The 20725-nt window shown below is 36.0% G+C and overlaps 2 protein-coding genes across 6 annotated transcripts; both read left to right on the top strand.

The window, feature by feature from the left end:
- Positions 1-1605: 1605 nt before the first annotated feature.
- On the top strand, positions 1606-14408 carry LOC131940818 (sarcalumenin). 5 transcript variants are annotated; one of them, XM_059299668.1, is made up of 7 exons: positions 1606-1682; positions 10810-10989; positions 11370-11477; positions 11633-11749; positions 11865-11989; positions 12193-12417; positions 12770-14408. In XM_059299668.1, exons 2-7 carry the CDS (start codon positions 10965-10967, stop codon positions 13433-13435), a joined length of 1266 nt encoding a protein of 421 aa, XP_059155651.1. In that variant the 5' UTR covers positions 1606-1682; positions 10810-10964; the 3' UTR covers positions 13436-14408. The 5 variants fall into 5 exon arrangements, with proteins under 5 accessions (XP_059155651.1, XP_059155650.1, XP_059155649.1 ...); XM_059299667.1 differs by lacking the exon at positions 1606-1682 and adding an exon at positions 2562-2690; XM_059299666.1 differs by lacking the exon at positions 1606-1682 and adding an exon at positions 9799-9958.
- A 1710-nt stretch (positions 14409-16118) lies between these two features.
- On the top strand, positions 16119-20093 carry LOC131940812 (sarcalumenin-like). Its single transcript, XM_059299650.1, has 6 exons — positions 16119-16194; positions 17150-17260; positions 17456-17572; positions 17726-17850; positions 19083-19307; positions 19411-20093. Exons 1-6 carry the CDS (start codon positions 16119-16121, stop codon positions 20074-20076), a joined length of 1320 nt encoding a protein of 439 aa, XP_059155633.1. The 3' UTR covers positions 20077-20093.
- The last annotated feature ends 632 nt before the right edge of the window (positions 20094-20725 follow it).

Here is a 20725-nt window from a genome sequence, read left to right as displayed (position 1 = left end):
AGTCAGGTATGATGCAAAGTGTTTAAGTTATGCTGACATATTATAGTTTCTGTTATTTTTCTGTTAGTTGCAGGATCTGACCAGCCCAATATTTGACAGAGCTGCTGATGTAGTAGGACACAAGACAATTTCTATCAAGTTGCATGCAGCCCAACGAGACAGCTCTAGAAACAGTCAGGTATGATTTAAAGTGTTTAAGTTATGCTGACATATTATAGTTTCTGTTATTTTTCTGTTAGTTGCAGGATCTGTCCAGCCAGGGACTTGACATAGCTGCTGATGTAGTAGGACACAAGACAATTTCTATCAAGTTGCAGCCCAACGAGACAGCTCTAGAAACAGTCAGGTATGATTTAAAGTGTTTAAGTTATGCTGACATATTATAGTTTCTGTTATTTTTCTGTTAGTTGCAGGATCTGTCCAGCCAGGGATTTGACAGAGCTGCTGATGTAGTAGGACACAAGACAATTTCTATCAAGTTGCAGCCCAACGAGACAGCTCTAGAAATAGTCAGGTATGATTTAAAGTGTTTAAGTTATGCTGACATATTATAGTTTTTTTGATTTTTCTGTTAGTTGCAGGATCTGTCCAGCCAGGGATTTGACAGCGCTGCTGATGTAGTAGGACACAAGACAATTTCAATCAAGTTGCAGCCAAACTAGACAGCTCTAGAATCAGTCAGGTATGATGCAAAGTGTTTAAGTTATGCTGACATATTATAGTTTCTTTTATTTTTCTGTTAGTTGCAGGATCTGACCAGCCCAAGATTTGACAGAGCTGCTGATGTAGTAGGACACAAGACAATTTCTATCAAGTTGCAGCCCAACAAGACAGCTCTAGAAATAGTCAGGTATGATTTAAAGTGTTTAAGTTATGCTGACATATTATAGTTTTTTTTATTTTTCTGTTAGTTGCAGGATCTGTCCAGCCAGGGATTTGACAGCGCTGCTGATGTAGTAGGACACAAGACAATTTCAATCAAGTTGCAGCCAAACTAGACAGCTCTAGAAACAGTCAGGTATGATGCAAAGTGTTTAAGTTATGCTGACAGATTATAGTTTCTGTTATTTTTCTGTTAGTTGCAGGATCTGTCCAGCCAGGGATTTGACAGAGCTGCTGATGTAGTAGGACACAAGACAATTTCTATCAAGTTGCAGCCCAACGAGACAGCTCTAGAAACAGGTATAATTTAAAGTGTTTAAGTTATGCTGACATATTATAGTTTCTGTTAATTTTCTGTTAGTTGCAGGATCTGTCCAGCCAGGGATTTGACAGCGCTGCTGATGTAGTAGGACACAAGACAATTTCTATCAAGTTGCATGCAGCCCAACGAGACAGCTCTAGAAACAGGTATGATTTAAAGTGTTTAAGTTATGCTGACATATTATAGTTTCTGTTATTTTTCTGTTAGTTGCAGGATCTGTCCAGCCAGGGATTTGACAGAGCTGCTGATGTAGTAGGACACAAGACAATTTCTATCAAGTTGCAGCCCAACGAGACAGCTCTAGAAATAGTCAGGTATGATTTAAAGTGTTTAAGTTATGCTGACATATTATAGTTTTTTTTATTTTTCTGTTAGTTGCAGGATCTGTCCAGCCAGGGATTTGACAGAGCTGCTGATGTAGTAGGACACAAGACAATTTCTATCAAGTTGCAGCCCAACGAGACAGCTCTAGAAACAGGTATAATTTAAAGTGTTTAAGTTATGCTGACATATTATAGTTTCTGTTAATTTTCTGTTAGTTGCAGGATCTGTCCAGCCAGGGATTTGACAGAGCTGCTGATGTAGTAGGACACAAGACAATTTCTATCAAGTTGCAGCCCAACGAGACAGCTCTAGAAACAGTCAGGTATTATTTAAAGTGTTTAAGTTATGCTGACATATTATAGTTTCTGTTAATTTTCTGTTAGTTGCAGGATCTGTCCAGCCAGGGATTTGACAGCGCTGCTGATGTAGTAGGACACAAGACAATTTCTATCAAGTTGCATGCAGCCCAACGAGACAGCTCTAGAAACAGGTATGATTTAAAGTGTTTAAGTTATGCTGACATATTATAGTTTCTGTTATTTTTCTGTTAGTTGCAGGATCTGTCCAGCCAGGGATTTGACAGAGCTGCTGATGTAGTAGGACACAAGACAATTTCTATCAAGTTGCAGCCCAACGAGACAGCTCTAGAAATAGTCAGGTATGATGCAAAGTGTTTAAGTTATGCTGACATATTATAGTTTCTGTTAATTTTCTGTTAGTTGCAGGATCTGTCCAGCCAGGGATTTGACAGAGCTGCTGATGTAGTAGGACACAAGACAATTTCTATCAAGTTGCAGCCCAACGAGACAGCTCTAGAAACAGTCAGGTATGATTTAAAGTGTTTAAGTTATGCTGACATATTATAGTTTCTGTTATTTTTCTGTTAGTTGCAGGATCTGTCCAGCCAGGGATTTGACAGAGCTGCTGATGTAGTAGGACACAAGACAATTTCTATCAAGTTGCAGCCCAACGAGACAGCTCTAGAAACAGTCAGGTATTATTTAAAGTGTTTAAGTTATGCTGACATATTATAGTTTCTGTTATTTTTCTGTTAGTTGCAGGATCTGTCCAGCCAGGGATTTGACAGCGCTGCTGATGTAGTAGGACACAAGACAATTTCTATCAAGTTGCATGCAGCCCAACGAGACAGCTCTAGAAACAGGTATGATTTAAAGTGTTTAAGTTATGCTGACATATTATAGTTTCTGTTATTTTTCTGTTAGTTGCAGGATCTGTCCAGCCAGGGATTTGACAGAGCTGCTGATGTAGTAGGACACAAGACAATTTCTATCAAGTTGCAGCCCAACGAGACAGCTCTAGAAACAGTCAGGTATTATTTAAAGTGTTTAAGTTATGCTGACATATTATAGTTTCTGTTAATTTTCTGTTAGTTGCAGGATCTGTCCAGCCAGGAATTTGACAGAGCTGCTGATGTAGTAGGACACAAGACAATTTCTATCAAGTTGCAGCCCAACGAGACAGCTCTAGAAACAGTCAGGTATGATTTAAAGTGTTTAAGTTATGCTGACATTATAGTTTCTGTTATTTTTCTGTTAGTTGCAGGATCTGTCCAGCATGGAATTTGACAGAGCTGCTGAAGTAGTAGGACACAAGACAATTTCTATCAAGTTGCATGCAGCCCAACGAGACAGCTCTAGAAACAGTCAGGTATGATTTAAAGTGTTTAAGTTATGCTGACATATTATAGTTTCTGTTATTTTTCTGTTAGTTGCAGGATCTGTCCAGCCAGGGATTTGACAGAGCTGCTGATGTAGTAGGACACAAGACAATTTCTATCAAGTTGCAGCACAACAAAGAAACTCTAGAAACAGGTATGATTTAAAGTGTTTAAATTATGCTGACATTGCAGGATCTGTCCGGCCACGATTTGACGCTGTAATGGATTGTGGTCCTATTATAACACAATAGACGATGACCCATTTAATATGCACCTTGTCTTTATTCTGCATCAACAACCGGAAGATGACATGCAAGGGACATCACTCAAAAACATAAATATAAGACTAATACAAGAAGAGTGAGTTCCCTTGAATTCACAAAGCTCAATATATTACATCCCTTTACCCTTAGTAAATAATAACATAGCTTTCAAGAGAATAAATGATAGTATCTTAAAATCACCAAATATATTGCAACATGAACATTATATGATTTGAATCATTTGGTAGATTTCATCCTTACAAACAAATGCAAAATATGCTACACGTAACATAATTAAAATACAAAACAATGATGTCAAAGTCCTCTTAACCTTTAAGATCAAAGGTCTAACTTCTCTGGGACTTTGATTGTCCTGTTTGACCTTCTCAGTGGCTGTTGATTTGGTGACTCAAGATTCTGACCATCTGGACTCTCTAGCTCAGGAAGTCCAGGATCTAAATCATTAATTCCAGAATTTACATTTTCTGACTCCAGAGTACTTGGTTCACTCATATCAACAGAACTTGGTTGTGGAACAAACTGAGTTGGTGTGAACTGGTCAAATCTGGTGGGATTGACAGATTCACACTTATTATCTGCACAAGTTATTTTTAACTGGTCTGCATGTCTACGGACAATAAGTCCATTATTTGTTTTTACTTTATAAGACACAGGTCCTGTACATTGAACAATTTGACCTGGTATCCATTTTTCCCCTCTCCCATAATTTCTCAGATACACATTATCATTAACCCCAAATTCTCTCTCAATGGATGTTTTGTCATGATTTAATTTTTGTGTATGTTGATGTTGGGAAACAGAACTTTGAACAGTTGGATGTAGTAGGTCAAGGTGAGTTTTAATTTTCCTACCACACAGCAATTCGCATGGTGCAACACCTGTTATATGAGGAGTTGTGCGGTATTTGGCTAAGAACCTGTTTACTCTTTCCCTGAGAGAAAATTTGTTACCGGTACCCATTTTTACCATAGCGGTTTTGAATATGCCTACCGCTCTTTCAGCCAAACCATTCCCAGCAGGGTGATAGGGTGATGTGGTTATATGCTCAATACCATTTTCTACACAAAACAGTTTAAACTCATGAGCAGTGAAACTAGGCCCATTATCTGAAACAATTTGATCAGGTAATCCATGAGTTGAAAATATTTCCTTAAGTTCTATAATCGTATCACTTGCAGTGATTGTGTTCATGATTTTAACTTCTAACCACTTAGAATGTGAATCAATAACAATTAAGAACATTTTGTTCATGAAGGGTCCCGCAAAATCTATATGGATACGTTTCCATGGCTTAAATCATCATTCACTGACTCTTCAGGCCAACCATTCTTACAGTACTCATATACTTTTATCAAGCACTCATCTTTTTGTGTTTCTCTCTTAACATCATTCACATTTATATTGGAGTTATCCATGATAGTGAAAAGAACAAATACATCTTCTGGTACATAACTAAGGCTTTGGTTTTTTAAAGGTAAACGACTAAGAGCATCTGCACTATTCTCAGATCCATGTTTGTATCTCAATTCATAATTGTATGTGGCTAGTGTGATAGCCCACCTTTGAACCCTTGGTGAGGCATGCTCAGACAGGGGTTTGTTTTCCCCAAACAAACCCAGCAATGGCTTATGATCTGTAAAGATGGTGAACTCCCTACCAAACAGAAACTTGTGAAATTTCTTAACACCAAATTGATGCCTAAGCCTTCCCTATCTAACTGAGAATAATTTTTCTCAGCCTGGTTCAAAGATCTACTGGCAAAAGCAATGGGTCTGTCACCATTTTCATCTATGTGGGATAAAACTGCTCCTACACCATCTATTGAAGCATCACATGTTAAGATAAGTCTTTTCCCTGGGTCATAGTGATTTAGCAAGGTATCAGAAGACAAAGCTTCTTTTGCTGCATTAAAAGCAGCATCTTGTTGTTTACCCCAGTGCCAAGTTGCATTTTTCTGCAGCAGCTTGTACAGTGGTGATAGTTTATCAGATTCCCTATGAACTTCGCATAGTAATTTATCAAGCCCAAAAAAGCTCTTAGCTGTTGGGTATTTTCAGGTTTGGGTGCTTCTTTAATGGCTTTTGTTTTCTCAGGTTGAGGTCTGAGACCCTGCCTGCTCAAACTATAACCCAGAAAACTAATATCTGTCAGCATGAATTGACATTTATCTTTGTTTATCTTTAAACCCTTTTCACCAACTATTTTCAAGACTTTATCAAGTGTTTTAAGATGTTCAGTGTCATTCTTACTAGTTATGTATACATTGTCAAAGTAAACACAAACTTTTGAAATGTCCTGAAAAATACTGTCCATGACAGCCTGGAAAATTCCAGGACTAGATGATATACCAAAACATAGTCTTTCATATTGGTAGAGTCCTTTATGTGTGTTTATTGTCGTATAGACTTTTGAATCTGGATGCAGTTCTAGTTGAGTGTAAGCATGACTAAAGTCTAATTCATTGAATTTGTCTCCTCTTGCCAACTTCAAAGAAATTTCTTCAATGTTAGGAATAGGGTACCTATTTAGCTCTATTTGCTTATTCAGTGTAGCTTTATAGTCTCCACAAATTCTTACAGAACCATCCATCTTTAACACTGGCACAATGGGAGTTGCCCAATCGGAATAGTCTACCTTCTTTATGATGCCATTAGATTCCAATCTACTTAGCTCATTTTCAATTTTATCCCTCATTGCATAAGGTGGAACTCTAGCTTTGCAGTATCTTGGATTTGTGTCTTTAATGCTTATCTTCATTGTCCTATCATTTAGTAATCCTGAACTACCAAAGACACCTTCATTTTCAGATATAACTTTATCTATTGAAGTAAAACTAGATTCTCTTGCTTTGTTCACTGAAAATATATTCCCCCAACTAACCAGTTCCTACCTAGTAATGGTGGTCCATTTCCTTCAACCACAAGAAGAGGAAGTTTAACACTTTGACCATTATAGCTTACATGAACCATACACTCTCCTATCACCGGAACATTGTCACCTGTGTATGTTGTTAGGCACTTGTGACATGTTTTAAGAGGCACTGATCCTCCTGTGACAGCGTCAAAGTCCTTCTTTGTGATGACGGTTAGAGATGCTCCCGTGTCAAGTTGGAAGATGATGCTCTTACCGTTGACACAAATTAGTACGTTGATGGGAGCATGACTGGTTGATTTCACAGAGAACAGGTTGAACTCCGGCTGCGAATCAGTTTGAGCATTTTCACTGGTAGAGTGGTTCATTGGTTGGGTTAGGTTGTCTTGGTGACAGTTAACATAGTGCTGCCTTTGGTTGCGGTACTGTCCTGACTGGCTAGATCTAGCAACAGACGAAGACTTTGCAAAGCAGGCCTTGGCAATGTGACCTTGCTTACTGCACTTATAACAAGTTGCTGGCTTGATTTTGCATTGATGAGATGCATGGGGACCGTTGCATCGATGACATTTTTGATAATTATTACTAGATTTAGATCTAGGATTTGAACTTGCAGGCTGTTTAGCATAAGTTGATTTGCTCTGATGGGGTTGGTGTTTGTTGACTAACCTGCTGTCTACTGCATGGATCCCTGAAGGCGCCAGCGATCTGGCCGCATCGGATGACTGCTGGAATGAAGTTGCAAGTAGTATTGCTTTTTCCAATGTGAGATCTGACTCGAGAAGCAACTTTCTTTGAACATCAGGGCTGTTTACACCTGTCACAAACTTTTCACATAGTCTGTCGGACAGCGTGTCACCGAATTCACAGAATTCACTTAGAATACGTAAAGCAGCAACATATTCTGATATTGATTCGTTTGGTTGACGAGTCCTACCGTCAAATCTGGCTCTATACAGGAACTTTGGTTGTGCAGGCGCATGGTGGTCTGTTAGCAGTTTGCTCAGCTCGTTAAAGCTCTTGGTAGCTGGACTAGCTGGTGCGCATAAGTCCTTTAATAGCCTAAATTGTTGAGGCCCTATGACTGTTAACAAAACAGCTCTCTTTTTGGCTTCTATCGTCACGTCGTTAGCTTCAAGGTAAAAGCTTAACCTATCTAGATAATCATGAATGGTTTCATCATTCGAATTAAATTCTTTTATCTGGCCATACGGCGCCATTATCCTACAAATACTTAGCCAATTATGCTCTAGCAAGCTTCTTCTTAAGTAAGCATGTGCTCTTTTTAGTGGATTGATTTATCCTCGTCGCCAATGTAATGGATTGTGGTCCTATTATAACACAATAGACGATGAAGCCATTTAATATGCACCTTGTCTTTATTCTGCATCAACAATCGGAAGATGACATGCAAGGGACATCACTCAAAAACATTATAAATATAAGACTAATACAAGAAGAGTGAGTTCCCTTGAATTCACAAAGCTCAATATATTACAGACGCGTTCAAGTGTGCTATTACGGAATAATACTTTGTGTTGTTTTATTTTTTCTAAGAAAGAGAATGGATCGGTCAAGATACAAATCTCATTTAAATTGGAAGTTCGCCCTGAACGCCGTCATCAGTTGCTACGCCTTTGTGCGCTGTAAAAAAAAAATTATAATAAAGGAAATTTTTAAAACCATTATTATAAAAAAAATTAATGTACTGAAAATATTTTTAAAAAAAATCAAACTTGCTTAATTTAGCCAACATCGGTCGATAATATGCGTGAGACAATTTCTATCAAGATGCAGTCCAACGAGACAGCTTTACCCGAATGACGAAAAGCCGTCGGCCACGTTTTGATATGATTTCTGCTTATACAAAAGTCTCTTGGTTTTTTTTTTTTGTTTTTTTTTGTTAATAAAAGGTTCTAACAAATTAATGGTTCTAAATGTTACTTTAATCTAAAGTGGTTATTAATAAACAGTAACATTAGGCACAAGAAGACATGCATTTGAAGTGGGTCAAAATCGATCTCGAGTTACAAGATCTGCCACAAATCCACTCCACGATCCATACATAAATACCCATTCTATTTCGCCCTACATGCCATTTGAGATCAGAGTTTTATTCCGGTATCTCTTGTGTGGGCAATGCTCCCACCCGGTGCACACCCAGCGCTCCATCCCCGGAAAAATAGAAAAAAAATGTATATAGAAAATGTTTACTTAATCTAGTGTCTGCCCCCCCCCCTCCTCCTCTGAAGTGACTTCCCCCTACACATCACAATCACCCCACTACAGACATACATGACACAAAACACAAGGAGTGAATCAATCCCCCACATCACCGAGCTTCATATCTCAAACCACCCAACTAGGAACCATAAGCCCTAACCAAACCCCACACCACCCTGTCCTTTAGTTAAAGCGCTGAGCCTGTGTTTCATGAATTAGTGACTCATAAAACGGGTTACCACTATGTCTTTTGATTTCATATTTGGTTGGATTTTAGTTGTTTGTTTTGTAAAGAACTGTTCTTTGCAAACTCATACACAGAGTTTCTTCCGATGAAAGTCTACCGCCCATTCCCCCAGGACCAATTGGAATTTGTCGTAGATTGGCTATTTTATTAGGACACACTGACGATAGAAACCATGTTGATTGTATATAGTTTATACAGCCTCAGCCACCATGACGGAACAGGAAGTCACAAGACATAATACAAGGGACATCACTCAATAACAACATTATAAATATAAGACTAATACAAGAAGAGAGAGTTCCCTTGACTTCACAATTCTCAATATATTACAGAATTTATATCGCGCTTTTTTGACGATTTTTACCTCCCCCCTCCCCTCCGTCACACGTCGTCACAAAAAGCCAGACCCCCCCCCCCCTAATAGGACGTCACACCTCAGCCTACAACCTCCCTCAAAATTGCAGTTGAATTTTTTGTTTTAACATCGATATTTTTCTAAAATTGTGTCTGAACTCTGTCAAAATAGAGTATTTTAATCAATTCCTATTACAATTTATTAAAACAGTTTTCTAAAACGCGAAATAACGTCTAACATTCGTTTTCTAACATTGCTTTTTTATAATGCAAAAGTGTGACGTCATACCATCTGACCCCCCCCCCCTACCCTCATCACACACCGTCACAAAATTACGGACCCCCCTCCCCCCTACGAGTGTGACGTCATTTATGGACGACCCCTTTTACCAGTGTTCGGTGTTCCCCCGCCCACCCCCTCCCCCCAAAAAAATAATATCAAGAGCCACATGAAGAAAAAAATCTGGAAGAAACACTGCACGCACACCAAAAAAAAAAAAAAAAGAACAGTCGAGTAGACTGGTGAAAAATGTTTGGGATCCACTGCGTTTATAATTTGAATCATCATGGTTTTTGGTATTTAGAGTTTAGAAATAAATCTAAAAATATAAATCTAGCTTTAAGTAAAGTGTAAGTCTCGAAAATGGCTGCTTCCATTTCCAAGAAAAACGTATGCGGTGTTTTTTCGATAGCTAACATAATCATTGTTTCTGCTATATTCTGCATTGCTTGCTGCTCTTCAGAAAATATTCAAAGCGTCAAACAATCTAATGGTAAAAATAGGATCTAGATAGTAGACTAGTTCTATGTAGTATGTATGTAGCTTAGAACAAAGGGAGATAATTTTCGGTAATCTATCGTTTTAGGTACGTAAAATCGCCCGCGACTAGTAATGTGAAAAACAGGTGACTCCTTACATTTTAATAATTATTTCACATTTTGAGTAGGATTTATGTTTTGAAAAATACAAAAATGTTTCCTTGTTTCATTTACATTTATGTACCTGTTTTTAAACAATTGAATTAAAACTTTTCAGTAATAAATGAACACCAGCGATGTTTCCAACAGATGCAACCATGCTCATTTACTATAGCAGCCATATTGTTAAAGTTTTATTTTTATAGACTTATAGCGCGAGAATCAGGCGGAAGTCACTCTATTTTTCAAATGGCTGCTGAGTTTGTATAGTATAGCAAATCTTGCTTGCAGACACTGCTGTTTAAAGTTAACTTCTGGCCTATATTGATATATAATAATAAACCTAAATCAATGGCTAAATAATATTATTCATTTATCTATAATATTTGACACAAACATATCACAATATACTTCTATTACAGCCTTGAGGTAACGTTTTCGTACATTAATAGCCGCGGGCAATTTTACTTACCCAAAATGATAGATTACCTAATTTTCATACTAATCTATTTTAAATTTTTACTATTATTCTATAATAATACTAGATCTATAGTTCATAAATGAAGACTAGTTTAGCTATAGTTATTAAGAGATTTTACTTTAATTTACTAATACTAATATTTACTTTCATTTTAATGCTTTTACCTCATAGTTGACCCATAATTATATTTATTACATTTACTGCTATCTCCATTTCATTTTACAGCTGAAGATTCTATACATCAAAATGATGTCCATAATACAGAACAAACCATTGATCAGCATTACACCTCAAACCAAGAGCAACAGAATGAAATCAGTAAATCTGAAAAATCTCGGAAGCATATTCATGACACACTTAAGCTTAAAAAGCAGTCTTACATGAATTCACAGCTAAATGCGCAAGGTAAGTGTTTTTTTAAAAGTTCCTACTAGAGTTATAACAGTGTGTTATAAACAATGATAATGGTAGAAGAGCTAGTTTATAATTTATGAGATGCCTTGATTGAAATGAATTTATTTGCAAATTATTTCTTTAGCCTACATAAATTGGAATATTTAATAAAAATGTTAATCAGCATAGTAAAGTTCTCTTCTGAACCCGATGATCTATAGGGCAGATGAGGTCAAGTTTAACAGTATCTTGACCACAGTATATGAAGGGATGGTCTGGTCAGCACTATGTCCAGTAGCCTTTACTTTCCTTAATGTGACTCAATCTACTCGTCAGAGCTGAGTTGACTTAAATCAACATAATTGTAGCAAGTTTTTTTTTCTATTTTACAGAAATTGCCAATCGAACTCTCAATGAACTACTTAAGATTTATGAATCTACCATTCAGCCTCTTGAGGACGCATACAGGTTCAGTGACCTTAATAAAGACTCTTTATTGGGTGTGTAACTTTTGTTAATTTTATTCTTTTGCTTACCAATAATTGTTTAAAAATTAATATCTGTTTAGTGAAGTTACTTATGGTCTAAGTGGGACAACAATTAGAAATGGAGGAATTTAAACTAAATCAGGAATGATAATATGTATTTTTTGTAGGTGCAGAAATAAAGGCTAAGCCTCTGATTTTACTCATTGGGCCATGGAGCACTGGAAAAACATCCCTCATTAACTACTTGCTAGGTTTAGAAAACTCTCCTCAAAAACTTCATACAGGTAAAAGTTTGAAGAAAAATAATGGATTAATTAAACATCTAAAATAAAATAACCAACAATCAAGGTTAATAAGTGTAGTATTTTAGTTATTGAACTTTGTCTTACAACTATTTAGGTGCTGAGCCAACTACTAGTGACTTTTTTATAATACAAAATGGTCCACAATATAGAACTATAAAGGGTATGCAACTCATCACAGATCAAAGATTATCTTTTGCTTCCCTTGAAAGATTGGGCCTGGTATGTTTGTATTTAAAACTTGTATTGTTTGCTTTTAACTTTATTTTTTTTGCTGATGTTTTTTTTATAATTAAAAAGGGACTTAATATATTAGGAATTGTTTTTGTTTTAAAAATAAAAATAGTGAGATTTACTTACACATTATACTCAAAATTAGCACTCTGATATATTTGTGTAATAATATTTTGTAATATTTTGGAAAGCATTTTCTAGAGCGATTAAAAGGTGTTGAGCTTCAATCGCCATTGCTTGAACTAGTGACATTAGTGGACACTCCTGGCATCCTGGAGAATAAAAAACAGCAAGAGAGGGGCTACCCATTCAATGAAGTGACTGAGTGGTTTATTCAAAGAGCCAGCATCATCTATTTGGTGTTTGATCCCACCAAGTTGGAAGTAGGCTCTGAGCTGGAGGGGATTTTTAATATGGTAAACTTGGATGAGTTTTCTTTTTTTTAACCAAAACAAATTACAAACTTTTTTTTTAATATGCCTGGCTAAAAATTAGACCTACACTTAATAACCTTTTTTGCTTAACGATTCTGAGTACAGTATTTTAAACAAACCACTGTAGGAAATTTAAAAAAAAACAGCACTTTCCTACTTGTGTACATTCATTTAAAATTATGTTGATAGCTTGATGCTACATAATTAACTTTTTGCTTTAAAAAAGCTTTCAAAGCTAATTTTGTTTGCTATTAAGTCTAACTTAGAGGTGTATTAAAGTACTTCATGTTTTAAAATAGGTTCAAATTTATTTAAGGAAATTTTTTTTTTGCAGCTTAAAGGCCATGATGGTAAAGTCAGACTGCTGTTAAACAAAGCCGACACAGTTTCTCAGCAGGAGCTAATGAAAGTGTATGGGGCTTTGTTCTGGAGCTTGGGCCCCCTTATACACTCTGTGGAGCCTCCGAGGGTGTACGTAGGATCCTTCTGGTCAAACACTCGCACTGACCACCCACTGGCCAAGCTGTTTCTGGAGGAAGAAATGACACTGCTAGAGGATCTAAACCAGATCATTGAAAACCAAGTTGAAAATAAGATTGCCTATGTGCGTCAGCATGCCTCTTTAGTTCGCTTGCATGCCCTCACCATAGATGCCTTTATTAAAGTATATGAGAAAAACAAAAGTTATTTATTCAGTAATGATGAATTAATGTTAAATATTATAGAAGATCCTGTTAAATATAATGTCTTCCAAAATTTGTTACTAAACAATGAGGTGAGTAAATTTGATCTGCCAAAACCTGAGACTTATATTGAATTTTTTAAAAACAATCCCCTAGAAATGTTTAAACCTCTAAGCAAATATTGTTCATTTTTTAGTGCTTGTTATCTTGATACCATAAACAAGGCATTAAATGAACAATTGCCAAAACTGCTGAACACCATGAAACTAAATCGGGCGCAAGGTTTCTGTACAAAAGATTCTTGTACAAAATCTTAATTTCTGCCCTAATTTATTTTTTTGCTCAAATTGTTATCATTTTATAATTCAAACAGATTTTCTTTTTCAGTTTAAATTTTATGGTTATAGATAGAAACCATTTTCATGTAATGCTTTTTGTATTTTAGTTGCTTGTTATTTTTTCATCTACATGCTAGATATAGTATATGGTTGAGGTTAAAGTAGTTTAAAGCTATTCAATACTGTCCACTTTCAAATAAGTCGGCACATGTGGCTTTGTGTTCAACATGTCTTTACTGTTTTCTACTACTGGTATTAGAACACTAATCATTAAAAATGTATGTTGTCAGATGTAATTAATTAAACATTTACCTGAATTTTATTTATGCATGTTAATAATACATGTACTTATGAACTGAAAATAATTAAGAATGTACTATCTACTGTTGTAAAAAAAACATGCAACATGGTTCAGAATTATTGTTGTTTAGGTTTATATAACATTTTGCCAAATAGAATGGGTGCCTGAACAATTGACAATCTTGATGTCTAGTCAACCAAGCATTTACCCTTTTTACCCTCTAGTTTGTGACAGTGTTTAGATTCAACTGTCCACATGTTTCGCCTAGTGGGTTTCACACATGGGGTTTTAATAGACTTTTACAGAGTGTGCCAAGGTTAACAAATCATCCTCTCAGGCCTGTTTCTATCTTAAATTTCGAAGGCCTAATAGGTGGTTTGTTTTACTCCTGGTAGAGCATAATATTGTTGTTTTGTAACACTAATACTATAGGCACATACAAACTTAATGCCTTGGTAAACTTAATGTGTTAATAAGTTTACAATATTTATAACCAAACTGTCATTATAAATTGTCAGTATTTTATAATCATTTGATAATTATGGCTGTGATATTACATCCATTCCCATTTACTGAATATAGCAATATGCATATTTTTGAAATACATGTAATCTCAATTTAATGCAATCTTCTTTTAAAATATAAGATTTCAGTTGTTTTTATTTTATTAAATGGAAATATTTTTGTATTGCTTTTGCAGTTTTATCTTTATTCTTAATTTAATCCTGTGGGAAAAGGTATTTACTATGTTCGTTTTTTAAACTTGACCAAAATAATAATACATAAAAATAAAAATAAATACTTTTTGCAATGGTAAAATTTCTACATAATAATGAATCTTTATCTTTAAAAAACCTGAAATATCTGCTGTAGTTCATGAAACATTTTATTTTACACCTATGTAAAATGTTCCAAACTAGTTTTTTAAAATCCCTTTAACATACACATGTTTTAACAAATTGGTACAAAGGAAAACTAAAGTAAAAAATATACACAGGCTAGTTTCATGTAAGAGAATTCTATTATTCCCGAAAAACAACAGTATAGGCCTACTAGACTAATAGATGAATTAGATAGGCCTATAGTCAGTGAGTTGAGAAGAGTTATGTTGCCTATATATTAGCCCCCACCCCATCCATTTCGAGTGGTGTCTCTCTGTGCCTTACGTGTATGCTTAATAAGCGATTTTATCGTGAAAATGTTGAAGTTCTCATAGCAGTTAGCTATTTTTCACTCATTCTCACCTCTGTGTCGTCATCAGCCCACCCAAACTAGTCTAGTCTACTTGCAATTAACTCATACATAAGAAGAGGTTGTTAAAAAGTAACTAGTCCTCTTCAAACCTAGCAATCCATTGGCCAGATGAAGTAGAGTTCATGTTTCTTGACATCGGCAAATGAAGGGATAATATGGTAAGCACTGTGTGCCCAGCCGCTTTTACTTTCCATAACGTGAGTTAGATACCCACTGGCAGATAAATCTCGATCCCCTTCAACACTTAAATTAAGAACGAAGAAGAAGAAGAAGAATTCCGTTTTAAAAACACGATTAATAATTGTAAAACAGAATTATCAATATATTAAAATATTTTAGAAAGAAATCGCTGTTTTTTTTTTTTTAAATTGCAATTTTGAGGGAATGGGCGGTAGGTTGTGACGTCATTGAGGGGGGGGTGTAGGACAAAAGGCCGACATCCAAAAGGCCGACAAGACAAAAGGCCGACACGATCAAAAGGCCGACATGGACAAAAGGCCGACAGCCGAAAGGCCGACAGGACATAAGACTTTTGTCCATGTCGGCCTTTTGTCCGTGTTGGCCTTTTGTCTATATCGACCTTTTGTCCGGATCCCCATTTAGGGGGGGGGGGGGGATTCTGACATTTTGTGACGATGGTTTTGTGACGGTAGGGAGAACAGGAAGGTAAAATCAATTTTTTAAATGTATGTAGCGCAGCTTCTTAAAAATAGTTCTTCGCTTTTAGAGAAAGCGTTGTCGATCGATACTTCCCTAGTAACCATCTAGTGTTTTCCAGGAAAGCCACACCTAGACGTGTACTCAGAGCAGTGGGCGATTTTGTGTTTAGTTGCGTCATTTTGTTTCTAAAGCAGCGCTATAATACAAGCACAGGCCTACAATTTTAATAAACCATAATTCTAAACGGACATTAGGTGAAAATAATATAGAAAATAACTGTGTTAATGTTAAATTATGTTGTTTTTGTTTTCGCCAGAGAAAGGGTGTGCCATCTAAATTACAGAAACAAAAATCGCGATTCTGAAGTGAAAAAAAAAAACCTGTTGACGACACCAGTTTGAAAAAAAAACAGACTTTTCCTTTCGCGATTCAGCTCTGACTACAAACATGAATAAATTCTTTTTCGTGTTCGCAATAGAAACATTGTTAAATCTTCGCACTGTTTCCTGCGGTTATCAACAAGGTAAGTTTATTGATTATAGCAAACTTATTCTTGTATACCATATAAATAAGTCGACGCCTTACAACCAGTGTTTCCAGTGTTTCTTCCAGACTTTTTTCTCCGGGGGGGGGGGGGGGCAGTAGACTTTCTTTTGGGGGGCGGACACTGTTAAAAGTTACACGCAGTTTACCTTTCGTGGTCTCAATGTTGATACGAAATGGGAGTGAGTTCCCGTAAACTTTATAAAGGGATGGGATGTCATTTCTACTGGAATTGGGCTATAGAAATAACGTCACGCTTTTTTGACGATTTTTACCTCCCCCTTCCCTACGTCACACGTCGTCACAAAAAGTCAGACCCCCACCAACTCTAAAATGACGTCACACCTCAGCCTACAACCTCCCTCGAAATTGCTGTTGAATTTTCTTAATTAAAACATCAATATTTTTCCAAAATCTTGTCAGAACTCTGTCAACATAGAGTATTTTGATCAATTCCTATTACAATTTATTAAAACCGTTTTCTAAAATGCGAAATAACAGTTTTCTAACATTGCTTTTTATAGTGAAAAAAGTGACGTCACACCATCTGAACGTCCCCCCCCCCTCCCCCTCATCACACACCCACAAAATTACGGACCTCCCCTCCCCCTACGAGTTTCACGTCATTAATGGACGACTCCTTAAACCTCTCCCCATTTACCGCTCACCTAGGAGTGAAAAAATAGTAGGCCTACTCTTGCGAACCTTACGGTTCATGGGTTGGTGTTGCATCAGTGCTCTCTGCATATGCTACTTTTGTCAGCACCAAGCACTTTCGCCTTTACTTTTCCAAACGTGAGTCAGGTGGACTCAGAGACGTCCTACGGATTTGAGTTCGGGATCCGAACACGAGACTTTCGGGTTAGCATTCGGACACTCTACCATTCAGCCACGCTGTTCCTTATGCGTTGCCTAATTTTCTTTTCTCTCTCCAGATATGGCTGTTGAACAAGTTTTCAATGAACTACTTAAGATTTATGAATCTTCCATTCAACCTCTTGAAAATGCATACCGGTTCAGTGACCTAAATAAAGATGCTTTGCTAGGTGTGTAATACGATTACCTTTATATTTCCATACTTTTAAACACGTACAATGAATCTAACTTTTTAGAATAAAAGTGGCTGTCGACTGCATTTGAAAAAGTTATCTTATCTTAAAGAAAACGACAGCCAACTGTAAGTGAAAAATTATAAGAAGAACTTTTAAAATTATGAATTGCTATTTGCATTATATTTGAAGGTGCAGAAATTAATGCTAAGCCTCTGATTTTGCTCGTTGGACCATGGAGCACGGGGAAAACAACCTTCATTAACTACTTGCTTGGTGTAGAAAACTCCCCACATAAACTTCATACAGGTTGGTTTAAAATAAATACTAACAAAATTGACTATTACGCTATTTAAAACTTACTATTAGTTGAGATTTAGAATAACGTGATATTACTGTTAAATTTATTCAAAAATGTTTTTATCACTCCTAAAAATGAAATACTACTTTTCTACTTTTTAGGTGCAGAGCCAACTACTAGTGACTTTTTTATAATAAAAAATGGTTCGCAGTATAGGACAATAAAAGGGATGCAACTCATAACAGATAAAACATTACCATTTGCTTCCCTTGAAAGATTGGGCATGGTATGCTTGTTTATTTTCCCACGTTTTCTTTAACTTGCTTTCGCGTCTGTTTGTTTGTTTGTTTGTTTGTTTCTCCAATCAAATCTTGCGATCAAAATTTCGGGCACTTCCCAGTTAGCTAGCGCGCTGAAATTTTCAGGGAAGCTTTGTTTCCGATGACAATAGAATATTCAATTGTTATTATTACTAAATTGATCCATGGAAACATTTTATTGATCATTTTAGACCAGTGTTTCTTCCAGACTTTTTTCTCCGGGGGGCACTTGAAATCTTCGGGGGGCGGTAAACTTTTTTCGGGGGGGGGGCGGACACTGTTAAAAGTATATATTTTCTATATAAATTATATAAATTTCATTTCGTTCGGGGGGCGGTAAAAATTTTTCGGGGGGGGGGGGGGGGGGGGCGCCGTGATTTTCTTACAGTTTCTAATACTGTTGACTCTCTACAAGCTCCCTAATAAAACTCAATAGTATTATCTAATCAATAGTAATATAACTTTTACATCTTATATTAACAATGACCGATAAAAAACTTTTACTTCGGCGCCCCACGTTTTTCATCGCTTATAGTAGAGTGATTGCTTGCATTATTGTGATGTATAGCATTTATTTTCTACTTTTTAGTTCAATCAGAAAACGTGGGTTTTTTTAAACTTTTTTAATGATAATTATTAAAAGATCAATATTTATTGTAAAATACTACTACCACCTTCGTCGTGAATTATAACATGTGCATGACTACTATATATATATATATATAAATTTGACTTATCAACAAGACTTGATACTTAAAGTAAACAAGTTGTTTTGAAACCAACGCAGTAAACACAGATGGACCAACCAATACGAAATATTACGCAATTGGTGGTACCAAAATAGAATAGTTTGACCTTGATAGAACTTGTTTACTAGACCGGATGTGCCAGCTGTGTTTGTCTGGGTGTGTATATCATAGCCAAATGAGGTTCCACAGCCTAGCTGCTGAATTCCTAAGCCGTGGACGAATACATACACGACGCATTTGAGTGCTGCAAGAAAGGGTTGAACGCAACCTAACAAAAACGTCACACGTCTGTGACATATAAATGAATAAATATACATATACATAATATATCTCTACACTTAAATATCTAAAAATAAGATAGAGATACTTTTACATAGCCTAATTATTTGTGCAAAATTAACGATCGTTCGTATACTACTATTATTTTTTGCTCTTATTATTTTGAAAAGAATTTTATAGAACGACTAAAAGGAGTTGAGCTTCAATCGCCATTGCTTGAACTAGTGACATTAGTGGACACTCCTGGCATCCTGGAGAATAAAAAACAGCAAGAGAGGGGCTACCCATTCAATGAAGCGATTGAGTGGTTTTTTCAAAGAGCCAGCATCATCTATTTGGTGTTTGATCCCACCAAGTTGGAAGTAGGGTCTGAGCTGGAGGTGGTTTTTAATATGGTAAATGCCTTTATACATGTGCTTTAGTATAAGGTTTTTTATTATATTATAATATGTATGTGCATGCTCAACTCAAATGTTTAATTTTTTTTTTAATTTATAGCTTAAAGGCCATGATGGTAAAGTCAAACTGCTATTAAACAAAGCCGACACAGTTTCTCAGCAAGAGCTAATGAAAGTGTACGGAGCTTTATTCTGGAGCCTGGCCCCACTGATACACTCTGTGGAGCCTCCGAGGGTGTACATTGGATCCTTTTGGTCAAAGAAACGTTCAAATCACCCACTAGCCAATCTGTTTGAAGAAGAAGAATCTACCATGCGTTCGGATCTTAACCAGACCATCGAAAACCAGGTTGAAAATAAGATTGCTTATGTGCGTCAACATGCCTCTTTAGTTCGCTTGCATGCTCTCACCATAGATGCCTTTATTAAAGTATATGAGAAAAACAAAAAATTATTATCCAACAATGATGAATTAATTTTAAATATCATTGAAGATCCCAACAAATATAATGTCTTTCAAAACTTGTTGTTAAACTCGGAGGTAAGCAAACATGATCTTCCAAAACCAGAAACATACACTGAATTTTTCAAACTAAATCCATTAACAACATTTACACCTCTAAGTAAACATTGCCCATTTTTTAGTGATTGTTATCTTGAAGCCATCAACAAAGCATTAAACATACATTTGTCTCATCTGCTAGAAAACATAACCTTTATACGAAGAAATGCTTTTTGTACCAAAAAGAATTGTTTAAAACCATGATAACATACAAATCATGATCATAGCAGCTAGCTTGAGAGGATTTACTAAACTTTTATTATTTTTTTAATATGAGTGGCTAGGCTTTTTTTTTTTTGTTTATTTTATTTTAGTGATAACATAGCGATAACATAAAAATCATGATCATAGCAACTAGCTTTTTTTTGGTTTATTTTATTTTAGTGGATTTGCATAAATAGTTTTTATGGTGTGGAAGTAGTGCGGTAGTACTACGAGGCGAATGTTTTTTATTAGCGTAATGTTAATTAGCTGATGTTTGATGAAAGTTTATCTTTTTATAATTGTTAGTCTTGGTAGTTTTTTTTTTTAGTATTTTAATGTTAGTATTATTCTGTTTTTATTAGTGTTAATCGAGTTTTATTTGGAAGAGTGTAGTTGAGCAGTTGGGGGTATTTAGGTCGAAATACAGCGAGATTTGTCCTTCTGGAAACGATCGAGTTGGGAGAAAAACTGTCAAGAAAACGATTAGTAACTGAATGGGTTATTTGTTTTGTTATGTTTCGTTTCTAGATCTATGTTTCGTCATCATGTTTTGTTATGAGTACTAGATAGGTTGATTTATGTTGCTTATTTGATTTGGTTCCATTTTGTCCCTATAAAAGGTATGATTAGTTGATTCTATGTTATGTTT

This window comes from Physella acuta, unplaced genomic scaffold (assembly GCF_028476545.2).
Source record: "Physella acuta isolate Inbredline_101_S28 unplaced genomic scaffold, ASM2847654v3 ptg000332l, whole genome shotgun sequence".
NCBI classification, from domain to species: domain Eukaryota; kingdom Metazoa; phylum Mollusca; class Gastropoda; family Physidae; genus Physella; species Physella acuta.
The sequence above is the reverse complement of the archived record's forward strand: the minus strand, read 5'-3'. Positions and strand labels throughout refer to the sequence as shown.

Bases quoted from the DNA above. Each gene is read 5' to 3' on its own strand.
- LOC131940812 (XM_059299650.1), top strand. From the start codon at position 16,119: ATGAATAAATTCTTTTTCGTGTTCGCAATAGAAACATTGTTAAATCTT. The intron at 17,261-17,455 runs GTGTGTAATACG...TTATATTTGAAG, and splicing joins AAATAAAGATGCTTTGCTAG to GTGCAGAAATTAATGCTAAG. The intron at 19,308-19,410 runs GTAAATGCCTTT...TTTAATTTATAG, and splicing joins TGGAGGTGGTTTTTAATATG to CTTAAAGGCCATGATGGTAA.
- LOC131940818 (XM_059299666.1), top strand. From the start codon at position 9,829: ATGGCTGCTTCCATTTCCAAGAAAAACGTATGCGGTGTTTTTTCGATA. The intron at 9,959-10,809 runs GTAAAAATAGGA...TTCATTTTACAG, and splicing joins AAGCGTCAAACAATCTAATG to CTGAAGATTCTATACATCAA. The intron at 11,478-11,632 runs GTGTGTAACTTT...TATTTTTTGTAG, and splicing joins TAATAAAGACTCTTTATTGG to GTGCAGAAATAAAGGCTAAG.